Source organism: Apteryx mantelli, chromosome 3 (genome assembly GCF_036417845.1).
Source record: "Apteryx mantelli isolate bAptMan1 chromosome 3, bAptMan1.hap1, whole genome shotgun sequence".
Lineage (NCBI taxonomy): Eukaryota > Metazoa > Chordata > Aves > Apterygiformes > Apterygidae > Apteryx > Apteryx mantelli.
In genome coordinates, this window is record NC_089980.1 from 74,472,601 (window position 1) to 74,487,172 (window position 14,572).

At 43.0% G+C, this 14,572-nt stretch overlaps 1 protein-coding gene across 4 annotated transcripts in view; it reads left to right on the plus strand.

Annotated features, from left to right (window-relative positions):
• MAP7 (microtubule associated protein 7) overlaps positions 1-14,572 on the plus strand; it is a 131,060-nt gene that overhangs the window by 81,472 nt on the left and 35,016 nt on the right. For all 4 annotated transcript variants that reach the window (XM_067293675.1, XM_067293676.1, XM_067293674.1 and 1 more), the window contains exons 4-5: positions 11,633-11,796; positions 12,620-12,731. In XM_067293675.1, coding sequence (XP_067149776.1) covers positions 11,633-11,796; positions 12,620-12,731 — 276 coding nt within the window. The remainder of the gene's footprint in view (positions 1-11,632; positions 11,797-12,619; positions 12,732-14,572) is intronic.

The following is a 14,572-nucleotide window of genomic DNA, read 5'->3' on the forward strand; positions in this document are numbered from 1 at the left end:
CTCTCTGGGCAACCTGTTCCAGTGCTCTGTCACCCTCACAGTGAAGAAGTATTTCCTCATGTTCAGATGGAACTGTCTGTGTTTCAGTTTGTGCCCGTTGCCTCACGTCCTGTCGCTTGGAATCACTGAAAAGAGTCTGGCCCCATCCTCTCGACACCCTCCCTTCAGATACTTGTACACGTTGATAAGATCCCCTCTCAGCCTTCTCTTCTCCAGGCTAAACAGGCCCAGCTCTCTCAGCCTTTCCTCATAAGAGAGATGCTCCAGTCCCCTCATCATTTTTGTAGCCCTTCGCTGGACTTGCTCCAGTAGTGCCACATCCCTCTTGTACTGGGGAGCCCAGAACTGGACGCAGTACTCTAGATGTGGCCTCCCCAGGGCTGAGTAGAGGGGGAGAATCACCTCCCTCGACCTGCTGGCAACACTCTTCCTGATGCACCCCAGGATCCCATTGGCCTTCTTGGCCACCAGGGCACATTGCTGCCTCATGCTTAACTTGGTGTCCACCAGCACTCCCAGGTCCTTCTCTGCAGAGCTGCTTTCCAGCAGGTCAACCCCCAACCTGTACTGGTGCCTGGGGTTATTCCTCCCTAGGTGCAGGACCCTGCACTTGCCTTTGTTGAACTTCATGAGGTTCCTCTCTGCCCACCTCTCCAGCCTGTCCAGGTCTCTTTGAATGGCAGCACAGCCCTCTGGCGTATCAGCCACTCCTCCCTGTTTGGTATCGTCAGCAAACTTGCTGAGGGTGCACTCTGTCCCTTCATCCAGGTCATTGATGAAGAAGTTGAACAAGACTGGACCCAGTACTGACCCCTGGGGGACACCGCCAGCTACGGGCCTCCAACTAGACTCTGTGCCACTGATCACAACCCTCTGAGCTCTGCCATTCAGCCACTTCTCAATCCACCTCACTGTCCACTCATCTAGCCCACACTTCCTGAGCTTGTCTATGAGGATACTATGGGAGACAGTGTCGAAAGCCTTGCTGAAGTCAAGGTAGACAACATCCACTGCTCTCCCCTCATCTACCCAGCCAGTCATTCCATCATAGAAGGCTATCAGATTGGTCAGGCATGATTTCCCCTTGGTGAAGCCATGCTGACTACTCCTGATCACCTTCTTTTCCTCCACATGCTTGGAGATGGCCTCCAGGATGAGCTGCTCCATCACCTTTCCAGGGATGGAGGTGAGGCTGACTGGCCTGTAGTTCCCTGGGTCCTCCTTCTTGCCCTTTCTGAAGACTGGGGTGACATTGGCTTCCTTCCAGTCTTCAGGCACCTCTCCTGTTCTCCATGACCTTTCAAAGATGATGGAGAGTGGCTTAGCAATAACATCTGCCAGCTCCCTCAGCACTTGTGGGTGCATCCCATCAGGACCCATGGATTTGTGGGTGTCAAGTTTGCTTAAATGTTCTCTAACCAACTCCTCCTCCACCAAGGGAAAGTCTTCCTTTCTCCAGACTTTCTCTCTTGCCTCCAGGGTCTGGGATTCCTGCAGGGTGGCCTTAGCAGTAAAGACTGAAGCAAAGAAGGCATTCAGTAACTCTGCCTTCTCTGTATCCTTCGTCACCAGGGCACCCACCCCATTCAGCAAAGGGCCCACATTTTCCCTAGTCTTCCTCTTGCTGCTGATGTATTTGAAGAAGCCCTTCTTGTTGTCCTTGACGTCTCTCGCCAGATTTAATTCCAAACAGGCCTTAGCCTTCCTTGTCACATCCCTGCATACTCTGACAACGTTCCTATATTCCTCCCAAGTGGCCTGTCCCCCTTTCCACTTTCTGTAGACTTCTTCTTCTGGTTGAGTTTTGCCAGGAGCTCCTTGCTCATCCATGCAGGTCTGCTGCCTCCTTTGCTTGACTTCCTACTCATAGGGATGCACCGCTCTTGAGCCTGGAGGAGGTGATGTTTGAATATTAACCAGCTCTCTTGAACACTCCTTCCTTCTAGGGCCCTCACCCATGGGATTCCTCCAAGTAGGTCCCTGAAGAGGCCAAAGTTTGCTCTCCTGAAGTTCAGGGTTGCGATCCTACTTGGTGCCCTGCTGCCTCCTCGCAGGATCCTGAACTCCACCATCTCGTGGTCACTGCAGCCAAGGCAGCCCCCAACCTTCACGTCTTCCACCAGTCCTTCTTTGTTTGTTAGTACGAGGTCCAGCAGCACACGTCTCCTTGTTGGCTCCTCCACCACCTGTGTCAAGAAGTTGTCACCAATGCTCTGCAGGAACCTCCAGGACTGTTTGTGCCTAGCTGTGTTGTCTTTCCAGCAGATATCGGGGTGGTTGAAGTCCCCCATGAGAACCAGGGCCTGGGATCATGAGGCTACTTCCAGCTGTCTGTAGAAGGCCTCATCGACTTCCTCTTCCTGATCAGGTGGCCTGTAGTAAACACCCACAACAGTGTCACCCATGCTAGCCTGCCCTTTAATCCTTACCCATAAGCTCTCGACTCGCTCTTCATCCACCCCTAGGCACAGCTCAATACATTCCAGTTGCTCTCTCACATAAAGAGCAACTCCACCACCTCGCTTTCCTGGCCTGTCTTTCCTAAAAAGTACATAGCCATCCGTGACAGCACTCCAGTCATGCGAGCTATCCCACCATGTCTCTGTAATGGCAATGAGATCATGGCCCTGCGACCGCACACAGATCTCTAGTTCTTCCTGTTTGTTCCCCATGCTGCGTGCATTGGTGTACAGGCATTTCAGAGAGGTGATTGAGCATGCAGGTTTCCCAGGAGGGGTAAAAGAGGATCCTCCATAGCCACATCTCATGCGTACTTCCCTGGCTGCATTCACCTGCTGGAGGCATCCCGACTTGAGCAGTCTTTTGCCAGCTACCCTGGCACTATTACTCTCCCCTTCCCCCATCTTTCCTAGTTTAAAGCCCTCCTTACCAGGTTGGCCAACCTGTTGGCAAAGACCTGCATGCCCTGCCTCGTGAGGTGGATCCCATCTCTTGCCATCAGTTGTCGATCTTCAAACAGGGTCCCATGGTCATAGAAACCAAAACCAACACCAGCCAACACCAGCGGCGCAGCCAGTCGTTAACTTGGAAAGTCCATCTCCTCCTCCTCTCATCCATCCCCCTCACTGGCAGGATTGAGGAGAAGATGACCTGGGCTCCCAGACCCTTGACCACCATCCCCAGAGCTCTGAAATCCTGCTTGATGGTCTCCAGTTTGCCCTTGGTGTCATTGGCGCCCACATGGAAGAGCAGCAGTGGGTAATAGTCCGAAGAATGGACGAGCCTAGGCAGTCTTTGCATGACATCTCTCACACGAGCCCCCGGCAGGCCACAAACCTCTCTAGACAAGAGGTCAGGTCGGCAGATAGATGCCTCCATCCCCTGCAGCAGGGAGTCCCCCACAACAATCACCCGCCGCTTTTTCCGGGTGTTCCGGCAGGGCACAGGGTGTGTTGTCCCAGGTACTTCCCTGGCAACCATGCCCATCTCCTCCTCATCCTGGAGGGCACTAAACCTGTTCTTCAGCTGCAAGTCTTCAGGAGGAGTAGGAGCCTTTCTCCTCCCATGAGCAGTGACCAGTTTCCAGCCTTCTTCTACGGTGTTATGATGTACCGTTTCACACGGCACAGAGCCCTCTGGCAACTCCACTGCTGTGGGGGGTTGGGACTCCCGAAGCTGCACAGTCTCCGAGAATACCCTGTCTATCCCTTGCTCATCTTCTCGGATGCTGCGCAGCCTACTGACCTCCTCCCGTAACTCCCTTACCTGACGACACAGCTCGCCAACAGCAGCACACCTCCTGCAGGAGAGCTGGCTGCCAGCCCAGGCCTCCTGGAGAGGCCCCAAGCACTCCCTGCAGCCTGAGACCTGTAGAGCTGCATCTACTGTCAGAGGGTCAGTCCGGGTCCAAGCTTCTGACACAGCAATTCCAACAGCCGCTGGGGAACGCGCTGTGCGGCATGTCACAACCATACTTGAGGAAACGTACACCGCAGGGAACAGAAACGAAGGTCCCTTCGCGCACCCTGCTGCGCAAACTGCTGCGTCTGTTCGCTGCCTCTGTTCGCTGCGCTCTGGGAGCTGTGCTCTAGGCCTGGCTCTTATATAGGCCTCTCCCTAGCACTGGCTAAGAGGGTGCTTGACCTGCCCTAATCAAGGGCCACCGGGATCAAAGGCCCCAGCTCCCTCTGGTCAGGGGCAACTGAGAGAGCTTGTTAGCAGCAGCCACTCCTAGCTAGAGCTTTTCCCAGGAGAAGTCAAGGTCTCCTGCAGTTGTCCTTGCCTAGCTTCCCCTTTCCTGTTCACAGCAATCACCTGCTAGTTCCTCGGGGGTCCTCAGAAAGCCCACAACTTCCAACAAGATCCTCAAGTTCTAGTCAGGGCCCAAACACTGCTGCGCAAACTGCTGCGTCTGTTCTCTGCCTCTGTTAGCTGCGCTTAGGAGAAAGAAAGCCAACAAAATGATTTCCACGAAAGAAGTGTGCATGGCTTGGAATTAACTGAACATCTCCCATGTTAAATTAGTTAATTCTAGTGTAAAATTGCCTGGTTGCAAGTCTTGCATGTCTGTTAGTATCGGAATGTTTCTCGAGTGACCTTGTTTTTTCTTTTGCTCTGTTGTTCGGTAACTTCAGGATGAGGTGCCAGAAGTACTGCCTGCTTATGTTCCCTTGTAGTCTAATCCAGCAGTACTGGTTTACAAACAAGCAGAAGAGATTAGTGTCCAGGCCTCAATTTCCAAATCTTGTTTTTAATTTTGTGTCCTTATATCATATGAATGTGCATTCGAACTTATCTAATTATTTAGCACAATTTATAAAGCAAGGATCTGGTTGTCTCTTCTTTTGTATCTTTCTAGCTTTAATGTAAATGTTCCTCTGCCACTTAAGGTTTCAGCAGGTACTACTGGATGAATGAGGATCAAGCTTTCTTTAAATGATTCTTCCCTGTTGTCAGGCAGTGTGTGATAATACAAGGGAGAGAAGTGTCATGAAGTTGTTAAGGCTCAGCCCCAAAGAGAAGCCTTTTCTTTGAACTGTGTCCCTTACCAGAGTCCAGGTAACTCAGCACCTGGTGTAGCTCCTAGCAGATCCTGGAGAACCCACCATAAAAGTGCTATTTTCCCCCTCCACATCTTGCAAGTCAGCTGCTCTCCCAAGTTGGTTGGACCTTTTAGAGGTATCTTCTGTTTCTTGCAGGCCCATCTGCTTCCCTCTAGCAGCAAAAAATTTGATGTAGGTGTTCCTATCTGTTCCTATCTGCTTCTAGAGGCACACCTGTGCATCCAGAATAGGTCTGGATAACTCTGATTTTTACTCTAGAGTAGACTTCCCCCTGCCCTTATTTTAAATTTTATTTTAAACTTTAATATGTTTTCTTTGTCCCTGAAGATACTGTGTATCTCTGGATACTAATTTATGTCACTTATATACCTACCTTGTAGATGGCAAAGACTGAGCCTTATGTTCCTGCAAAAAGGTCTGTAATGCATCCAGGAAGCAATAAAAACAGTGGAAATATGTTGTTTTGGTCCCAATGAGAGATGATGTAGGAACTAATACCCCTTTAAAAAGGGGGGGGGGGGGGAGGAAAGATTGCTTCCATATCTGTGGAAAAAGTTAAATTCATGAAAGAAGGTATTACACTTTCACTCAGAAAATTGATATATTAAATTATAAATCTTACTCGTATGTACCAGTGATGAGTTTAATAAATGGTTCATCCAAGCATAAAATTAGTAGCTGCCTTATGTTAATAGATGGGTATATATTTTCTGTAGCCTTTTACCTGTAATTCATAGGTGATAGCTTTAAAACTGATTTTAAATGCAGATATAAAAGCTACCTCTTTCTATTTCTTTTGTTATATCTTGTTTTATTCCAGCCTATCATTTCCATGTGTCTTGGTAATCCATCACTAATGTGAGTTTCTGTTACTGAACTGTCTTTCCTTATCAAGAAGTATGATGCTTTTTATCATCCCTTCCACTTGGGGCAGAAAGTCAGAGATTAGCATTACTATCAAAAGGTTCTGTATCCTGTTTGTCTGCCCAGTACTGAGAGTGCATGTGAATATTAACTCTTTTACATACCAAAACAGAAAAATGTTTTCAGCCTCTCTTTTCATGGTTTAAGTCTTGAAAAGTTCAAATTACTGTTTTCATTACTTTTTCTATACAACATGACAGGCTGAAGCCTGAAGAAACTACCATAAATAGTGTCCCAAGAAGGTCTAGCTATTTTCGTCAACGACAAAAAGAATAATTCTCATATCTTTAATAGGCAAATTAATATTCCAGTGGCATTACTTGAAGTTTGTTTTGATTTGCTTTTCTTAATTTCTCATGTCCTTCAGGAAGGGCTTTGTTTTCAATAGCAAACTAAAGAGCCTTTCCATGCTGGCTGCCGTTGTAAGCAGATGCCATGCACAGAAGATCTGGATGATCTCGGGATCTTTGGATGTCTTTTGACTCACAGCAGTGGCTTGTTTTGATATGGTCATGGGAGTCTGTACTTAAGTGATTATTGAATAAAAGCCAACATGCTGCAGCTAGAGGGACTGTCATGAGATTTGTGCTGCTAAATTCCTTAACTTATTCCAAAGAGAAGGGATGTTTTAAAGCTCCTGAAACAAAAACGATTTGGTTAAGTTCCAGTTCTGAAGAATTACATTGTTTGGCTTATTTAGTTCATTCAGGGCATGTGCAACAAGGTGTGCGTGCTGTGTTTCTTATTGTTATTTGTATAGCACCACAGTGACAAGATGCTGTAAGAGTCTAATTAGAGCATTTCCTATGTGAAGGTGGATCTAATTTAGATTGCAAACGTGTTACATAAGGGAGCAATCTGTTTTCACTCAAGAATGGGTAGCTAGGGAAAGCTAATGCTTATAACAATAAAGATCAAACTATGCAAATTTTGTGAGCAGTAAATACAAATATACTCCAGACCTCTTTTGGGGAAGAGGATAGGAAATGGTTCTTTCATTTTTTCAAGATCTGTTTTTTCTGACACCTACAAATAATAAAGATTGGAAATTAAGAGTAATTGTTGTAGTTTGTGCATGTCAGAATAAAATCAGTCTGTAAAATTGTACATTTAAAGAATACCTTTAAAGCTACACAGTATTACAGACTCTGCCTTTGTATGTATTGTGCAATAGTGTCCTCAGAACTGGAACAAACCCTCTAGACATTTCTGTAATAGAAATGAAATGTAACAATAGACTCAAATAGCAAACTGATCTGAAAATGAAAAGTAGTTGTAGAAGCTTCACTGGAAGTAATTATAATGAATGACTTGAAGGAGAGTGAATGATGACCTGTCCTCCAGGAATGACATTTAACAGTTACTGCAGACTAGCATTAATAAACAATTATTTGAGGAGAAAGGGGAGGATAAAACATAGCATTGAAATGGAAGAATAATTTTTAAAAGTATTATGTTGCTCACAGTGTATTATTAGTTAAGTTCTGTTCAAATTTGGTTTTATACAGTAAAATATTTTACCTAACAGGCCTTTAAACTTAAGTTCTGAGTGTCATTTTCCTTCTTCTGTGTGTGTCCTCATGAGTAATAGACTTGGATTTCCCACTCTCACTGTGCCTCTTGTGAAACATCTGTTTTCAGAGGGGTGCCCAGCATTTAGTATTCCTCCTGTTGATGGAGGAGAGAGAACTATGTTCCGGTGAAAACATATTCTAAGCTAAGAGTACAACTTGTCAGAGAAACAGGAACGTGCTATTGCCCAGAGCAGAACTGTGGAGTTCTCCAAAGATGAGAAAAAGACTTTTGAGCTTAATGTGTGTGGAGTTAGGGGGTGACTGAGAGCTTGGGGTAGCGTCTTCCGTAATCTGAAACACAGAGAAGCCATATTTCATAACTTTCTTTTTATGTATGGGGTGGGTTTATATCAGTTTGGTGTCACAAGGTTAAATCAGCTTCTCTTTGTTCCTTGCGTTGGCCTGCTGTTGAGTTTGGCAAAGTGCCAGAGTGCTGGCTCATCTAAAGAGCCCAGGAAACGGCACTGCCTGCAGCCCCTTTCTGACCTGAGGATTCCCGTCATTTCAGAGCCCAGTAAACCCCTTCAGCAGCGTGTCTGCTTACCCATCTGCCCAGGCTGACTGTTCTTCACTAGGACCCAGCTGTAATTAAGAGCATCACAAGAAAAAAGGAATAGAAGAATCTGGTTTTAACCAGATTGTTTCCTTGATCCATCTGGTCTCAGTCCGGGGAGTGGTATCCACAGCACAGGGGGAGTACTGCCTGATGGCCTAGAGGAAGGCAAATGCTGCTCCTTTTGGTAGTAGCCAGAGCTTTGGTTAAAGCGGTTGCAAAACCTCACCAGAAGAGTTAGTTTAAAAAAAAAATTTTTTTTTTGAATGTATGTTCTTTGAGTAGAAAAATCTCAAGTATCTCCATGCTGTAGCAGTTGGTATTAATTTCCTCCAAACTTTTAATCAAAGATTCAAGAAAAGGAACAAGATCATATGAAATGTTTGCAGTGTACAGGGTTTGCACATTCAAAACTTAATGATATTCTTTATTCCATTTTCCTTTTGAAATCTCTTTTGCCAGTTTTTAGGTGGTGTTAAAGATGCTATCATTTTTGAAAAAGCATAGTCTGTTGAAATGAACTGGGGTTGCTGCTTTTAAAGATTTTTATCTTCTTGTCTGAAGAAGAACAAGATAAAAGCACACAAGTAAGCGGAAAAAACAGTTCAGATCACTGATGCAGCTGCCTCTTCTTGGACTGACTCTTTTATGCAGTCCAACTATGTAGAGATGAATAGGGAAAGCAAGCTTTTGCAGAAATCTCTACCTTTTTGGTGGCAGGCTGACAGCAGTTCTGACAAAGACATTGGTTAGCTACGTCAGACTGCTAAGCAGAAGGCAGAGACAAGAAGAAAAGACAGGACAGCAGAGGTGACATGTCTTATGCTTCAATGATTCAGGTTATAGCCAAAACTGTTGGAAAAAGTGGTGTCCCGTTGGTGCTCATTTTCTTGGCTCAGTCTTGTCTGGCCCTGGGCAATAGAAAAACAGTGTCATGAGGGATCGTGTAGTCCCAGGAAGGGTAAACCATAATGACAGAGCCATCTCTTTGTCTATCTGCTCTTTTGGTGAGCTGCCAGCTCCTGAGAAAGGGCAGTGGACACATCTTCACTTTTGGTTTACAGATTAGTCTCATGTTTGGAACATCAGTTTTGGCTCATTGATTTCTGGTTCATTTCCGCTATCTGGATATTTGAGGTATGACCTTAAGTAAGTGGCCACTAGTTGGCTCTTTATCTTAATTAAGCTTTTCCATCTTTGACCTCCAGTGACTTCTTATACGTGGTTGTATGTTTCCTACACCATACTACTGTTGTCCCAGCACAGTACGGCTGAGGTTGTGCTTTGGCTTTCTTGAGCACGTGTCAATACCTGGGCTGAAGGAAGGAAGCAGCATATGGCTCTTTCTAGTCATGCAATTCAAAGGGCATTATTTTAGGGCAAGTGTTGACAATGTTTTCCCTGTAGTGATTCATGTCTCTTTACTGTTTGGGTGATGTTTCAAAAAGGGTATATTTGCTTTGTAGGTACTGTCCTGTGGTAAGAACTGTATGGTAAAAGAAAAATTGTTAAAAACACTCAATAAAAATAATAAAAATCTGACAGATTATCTGTTAATCTCCTTCATATTGGCCTATACTAAGATGGAAATCGATCCTAGGTAAGAGGTTGATAAAACCCACACCACAAGAATGTAAGTGACACTTGCTTCTTTCAACTATTTTCTCTATATAAGCTTAAAAGAATTCCTGTGTTTCTTCATCAGCTTTTGCTGAGAACATTTTGTTATGTCACAAGGCTTTAATGTAGAAGAAGGAACCTTTGCAGGTTTCAGTTGGTCTAGAAGCTGCTTTTCTGCCTTCTTTTTTTTGTTCTGTTTCCTTCTTTAAGTCACTTAACTAAATTATTGTAACAAAATACTCTACAACTTTTCTATTGGCTCTTCAGCTAGTATTTTACATTCATAGGTGTTACTTTTTTCCTACCTATTGTTAATAATTAAGCAACTGTAGTGTTCCTGGTAGCTTTAATTATTCCAGTTATGTTTCATCATTAAATTTTCTGCAACCATCTTGCTGATCTTTCACTCATCTTGCCAAGGGGATGTTTTTTGATTGTTTGTGGCTGTTGAGCAAACCTATCTTCACTAGTTTGCATCCTACAGCAAAGCTAACCATGCTGTCTGCTCAGCAAAATGTTTGACATCTGAAATGGTACAGAGCTGTTTTCTTGAGGCAGATAGTCTAAATATGAACTGGTGTTACTTTGGTAAAGTTTTTTGGGAGACGGTGCACAAGCACATAAGGTTTAGGGTACAATCTAAGCTCTTTATCAGGTGATGTGGGATTTGTTCAAGTAGGCAGGAAAACGCAAAAGAGGAACTTGATGAAGATGCATTATAAGTGATCAAAAATTGTGATGTCTGCTTTGAACACCTTAGAAGCATTTAAGGTTTTTTGTTTGTTTTTTGGTATGTGGTTGTGTCTAATGACACAAATATCTCTACTAATTGAAGGCCCGGTTGCTGTTCTGCAATATGGGATTATAACAGTAGGCTCTATGTCAGACTGAATTTGAAAAATTACTGTCTCAGACTTGGGTAGAGAACTTCCTTACTTTACTGGCCTTGGAAATTTGAAGTTTTTCTGATAACTTTGCCAGCCTGCTTCCCTCTTGCTGCTGCAATGTTATCAATGAGCTCCTTCTCTGTAAGGTCTTCTCATGTGGTTCTCAGTGAGGTTTGTCTCATGACCTTCACATATATCTCTTCCTGCACTCCTGTGTGTTAGTTCTTGAAGATCCTGAGGTATGTGTCCTGTTTGTTTGGTTTTTTTTTAATAAAAGTACATAATAGTTTTTTTAGAAGACAGATTTCTGACACCTGAAGCTTTCAAGACAGCAATGAGGAGAGGTCCAGTCTATCATATGTAAAAAGTTTAACATGGACTATAGTTTGAGCCTGTGTTCTAGGTAGGACCTTCATGAATATTCAGACCCTGAAGGGGAGCAAAATTTGTCTTGTGTATTTGGTTACCTTTTCTGAAGCAAGACGTTCTGAGCTCTGAACAGCAGTGGAGGTATATAACAAATTAAAGTTCACCTTCAGTCTGACTTCTTTGATGGCTAATTTGTTTTCTTCTGACCCACTAACGGTATAGCTAACAGTCAAGGCCCTAGAATTGTTATCCCACCAACTTCTGTCATGTTAGGGATCTGCACTGATTATTAAAGGTATGTAGTGGTGATAAAGAGGAAGGTTTACCTTTCTTTTTACAATGAATGATCGCAGAGAGTTATCATGGCTTGCACAGCAGAAATGCCTTCTCATATACCTAATGACATACCTAGGTGTTATAAAATAACACAAAATCCTTTCTTCCCCATAGAAAGTGTTTTCTCAAATAATTTGACTATTTCTGCTAGTAATTTTCAGTAATGAAACTGAGATGGAGACGAATTAGTGTGACACAAAGTTTGAACGCATGGAGAGATTAGCATCTTCTGTATATCATAAGAAAATGAGTTGAAAAGTTTTTCAGGATAACTAGGTTATCTTGACTGTATTAACAATTTCATCAAATTAGCATGTTTATGTTTTACTTCTGACTTTGTCATAGCTGCAAGAGAATCCATCTGGTTAGAAAGAGAAGAGAGAGCACGGCAACATTATGAAAAACACCTAGAGGAACGCAAAAAGAAACTAGAAGAGCAGAGATTAAAGGAAGAGAGAAGGCGAGCTGCTGTAGAGGAAAAGCGAAGGCAGAGAATAGAAGAAGATAAGGTAAGAAGAAATGTCATGAAAACTTTGTCAGCTTGCTTTTACTGTGAGATATGGTAGCTTCAAACTTTCAAATGAAAAGCTCCCAACAGGGATATAATGTGATCGGTATGAGAGCGAGCACAAAAGAGAGGATTTAAAGCTGTACCTGCACAGATACTTCTTAAAGTGCCCTCTGCAAATTTAATACAGCTAAGTTAAGCAGATCAGGGTTACAGTGTATAGCACAGCTCAAACTTGCAGAAACAAAGTGGGTGGTTCCTTTATGGTCTACTGTAGATTGCTAGCCGTTCAGCGTGAGGGGAGCTAAATATTCGCTGTCCTCTAACAAAACCTTAAAGAAAGTGAGGAATTGTACTGAATACACTTTTGGCTAATTTGTCTCAGCTGAACTGGCAACTACTTGCTGTGTGATCCTGGGTAAGTCACCTCATCCTTGTGTCTCCCTCCCACTCCCTCCTCACTGACCTATCGCTTCAGTAGGTAAGAGATGCAAGGTGAGAAATAGTCCTGTTGTGTGTCTGTGCGGTGCCTGCCATAACAGGGCCACTGTTTTTCTTTGCAGCTCTGCACAAGTCTCAGATCTTACCGTTACAGAATTACAGTTAATGGTTGAACTTATTTATGGCTTAATTACTGTGTAAGTCCTGTTTTAAAGTTAGCATGGTTCATCTGAGTGGGTGTCTTACTAGGCAGCACTTAAAAGCGCGAACACAACTTCAAGATGCCTGCTAGTTTTTGTCTGTGTGGAAGGTAGCAGAGTGTGATGAGAAGGTTCATTTAAAAACCTAATAGTATCCAAATGTATTATTCTGTTGCACTTAAGGAACGACATGAAGCTGTTGTACGTCGCACAATTGAAAGAAGCCAGAAGCCAAAACAAAAGCAAAACAGGTGGTCCTGGGGAGGAGCACTACATAGCAGCATTAATAACACAGGTAAAGGGGGAAGTCTGCCTGGCTTGCCAGGTTCCCTGCCCTGCCAGTTAACTGGAATTCACTTTGCTTCTGTTAAAAGGAAGGATGATGCAATATGTTAGTTTAAATTCCTTGCTCTTGATCTTACTATTGCTAGCAATAGCATGTTTCTGAAGTGTTTGTGTAGCAAAGAGATAACAAGGAGAAATCTGAGACAGAGCTAAAACTTGTCTCAGGAGTTGATTAATTCTGTAATTCTATCTTGCTACAGCTTCTCACTTCTGCTTCTTTGGTATTTGTGTGTATGTGTGGGTATGCTTGTGCTATGTCAATTCTCTGATACAAGCTACTGTGTGCAAATGTTAAATATCATGGCTCAGGAAATACTTTCTGGTGGAAATAACCAATATAATTTACTGAGATTAAAACAGACAGGAGAAAGAAAAATTGTTTTTTGTGATAAGTTCTCTTTAGTACCTTACACAGATATTCACAGAGACTTTTTCTCCCTAAAGGAACTTAAAGGTGGACAAATTAAGTGAATGTTAGTTACATGCTTTTTCCCCAATTATCTTCTCTAACCCAATCTGCCAATCATTAGTGTGTGTATGCCTTGTTAAATGTGACTGTAAGTCAAAAGAATATAATTTGTGTCCTTTATTTCTTTCACCAGAAAATGGTAAAGAAATCTTCTCTTCCTACTTTAATATATACATTTCTATGCATACCACCTTTCATGAAGGATAAAAAAGAATGAGAAAAGAATTGTCTGACATCTACTTTGTCATATTAAGTTCAGTAGACAGTTATTTTTCATAAAAGGTTATTTATTATTTTGCTTAACTCTGTATAATTTATTTTTATTTTCTTTACTGTGAAAAATCATTGTCTTGCATTCTGTTCCTAGGTTATTTTTTTGAATCATCATTCACCTTTCTCGATTTAGCAGGCCTGGAGCACCACTTCAGATCTTTGGGTGGTGCTAGAAAACCTGGTACATAATTACTGTGGTTTGTTGATTCCTTTACCAATAGCTAGTTCTCAGGAAATGAGATCATTGGTAACTAAACCACTCTCATGTAGATGCAATGCATGCTTAACATCATGCTGATAGACTAGAACTGTTGTTAGTCCCTGATTATATTTATTATTTTTAATATGGAGAGTTATTACTGGCTGACTTCAAAGATTTGGCACAATTCACTAAAATGACGTATAATATTCTGTCTATTGGAATTCAAGGAGATCTGTTTTTTGGGTTTTTTTTTTAAAGCTTTGGCATACTACACATATATGGCATTTACATTTATTTTGCGCATGACTGCAGGCACATGCAGTTGGCTGCATGTGCTGATACTTTGCTCAAGTATATTTTTATTCTTTTTTAGAGCAAAGAAACCAGCAATCTTCTAGACAGTGAATGGCATTTGGCGTATTGTACGTTCACAGCCTTCATTCTCACGCAAATCCTCCTGCTGAATTCCATTCATTAAAAAATAATGTTCATACTCAGAAGAAATGTTGGCATGCCAAATAAGAGGTGACTTTCATAGTGTCATTTATCATCTTCAAAAAGCCGTTTATGCAGCATATACTTTACACCAAATGTAGAAGTATGGTTTGTCATTGTTGTGGGGGTCCCCCGTAGTGGTATACGATGATGTAGGTTAGATATCAGTGATGAAAATCCCCATGCCATTCCCACAAGTACTTTTCTGACTCAGACCTGTGACACCACATGAAGCCCAAGTATCCTGTCTCCAGTTCTGAGTGGTGCATGATGCTCTGCAAGATACTCATGTAGATCAGCGCAGGATAATCTTGCCTGCCTACAAACGTCTTATTCTTAACCTTGCTATTTT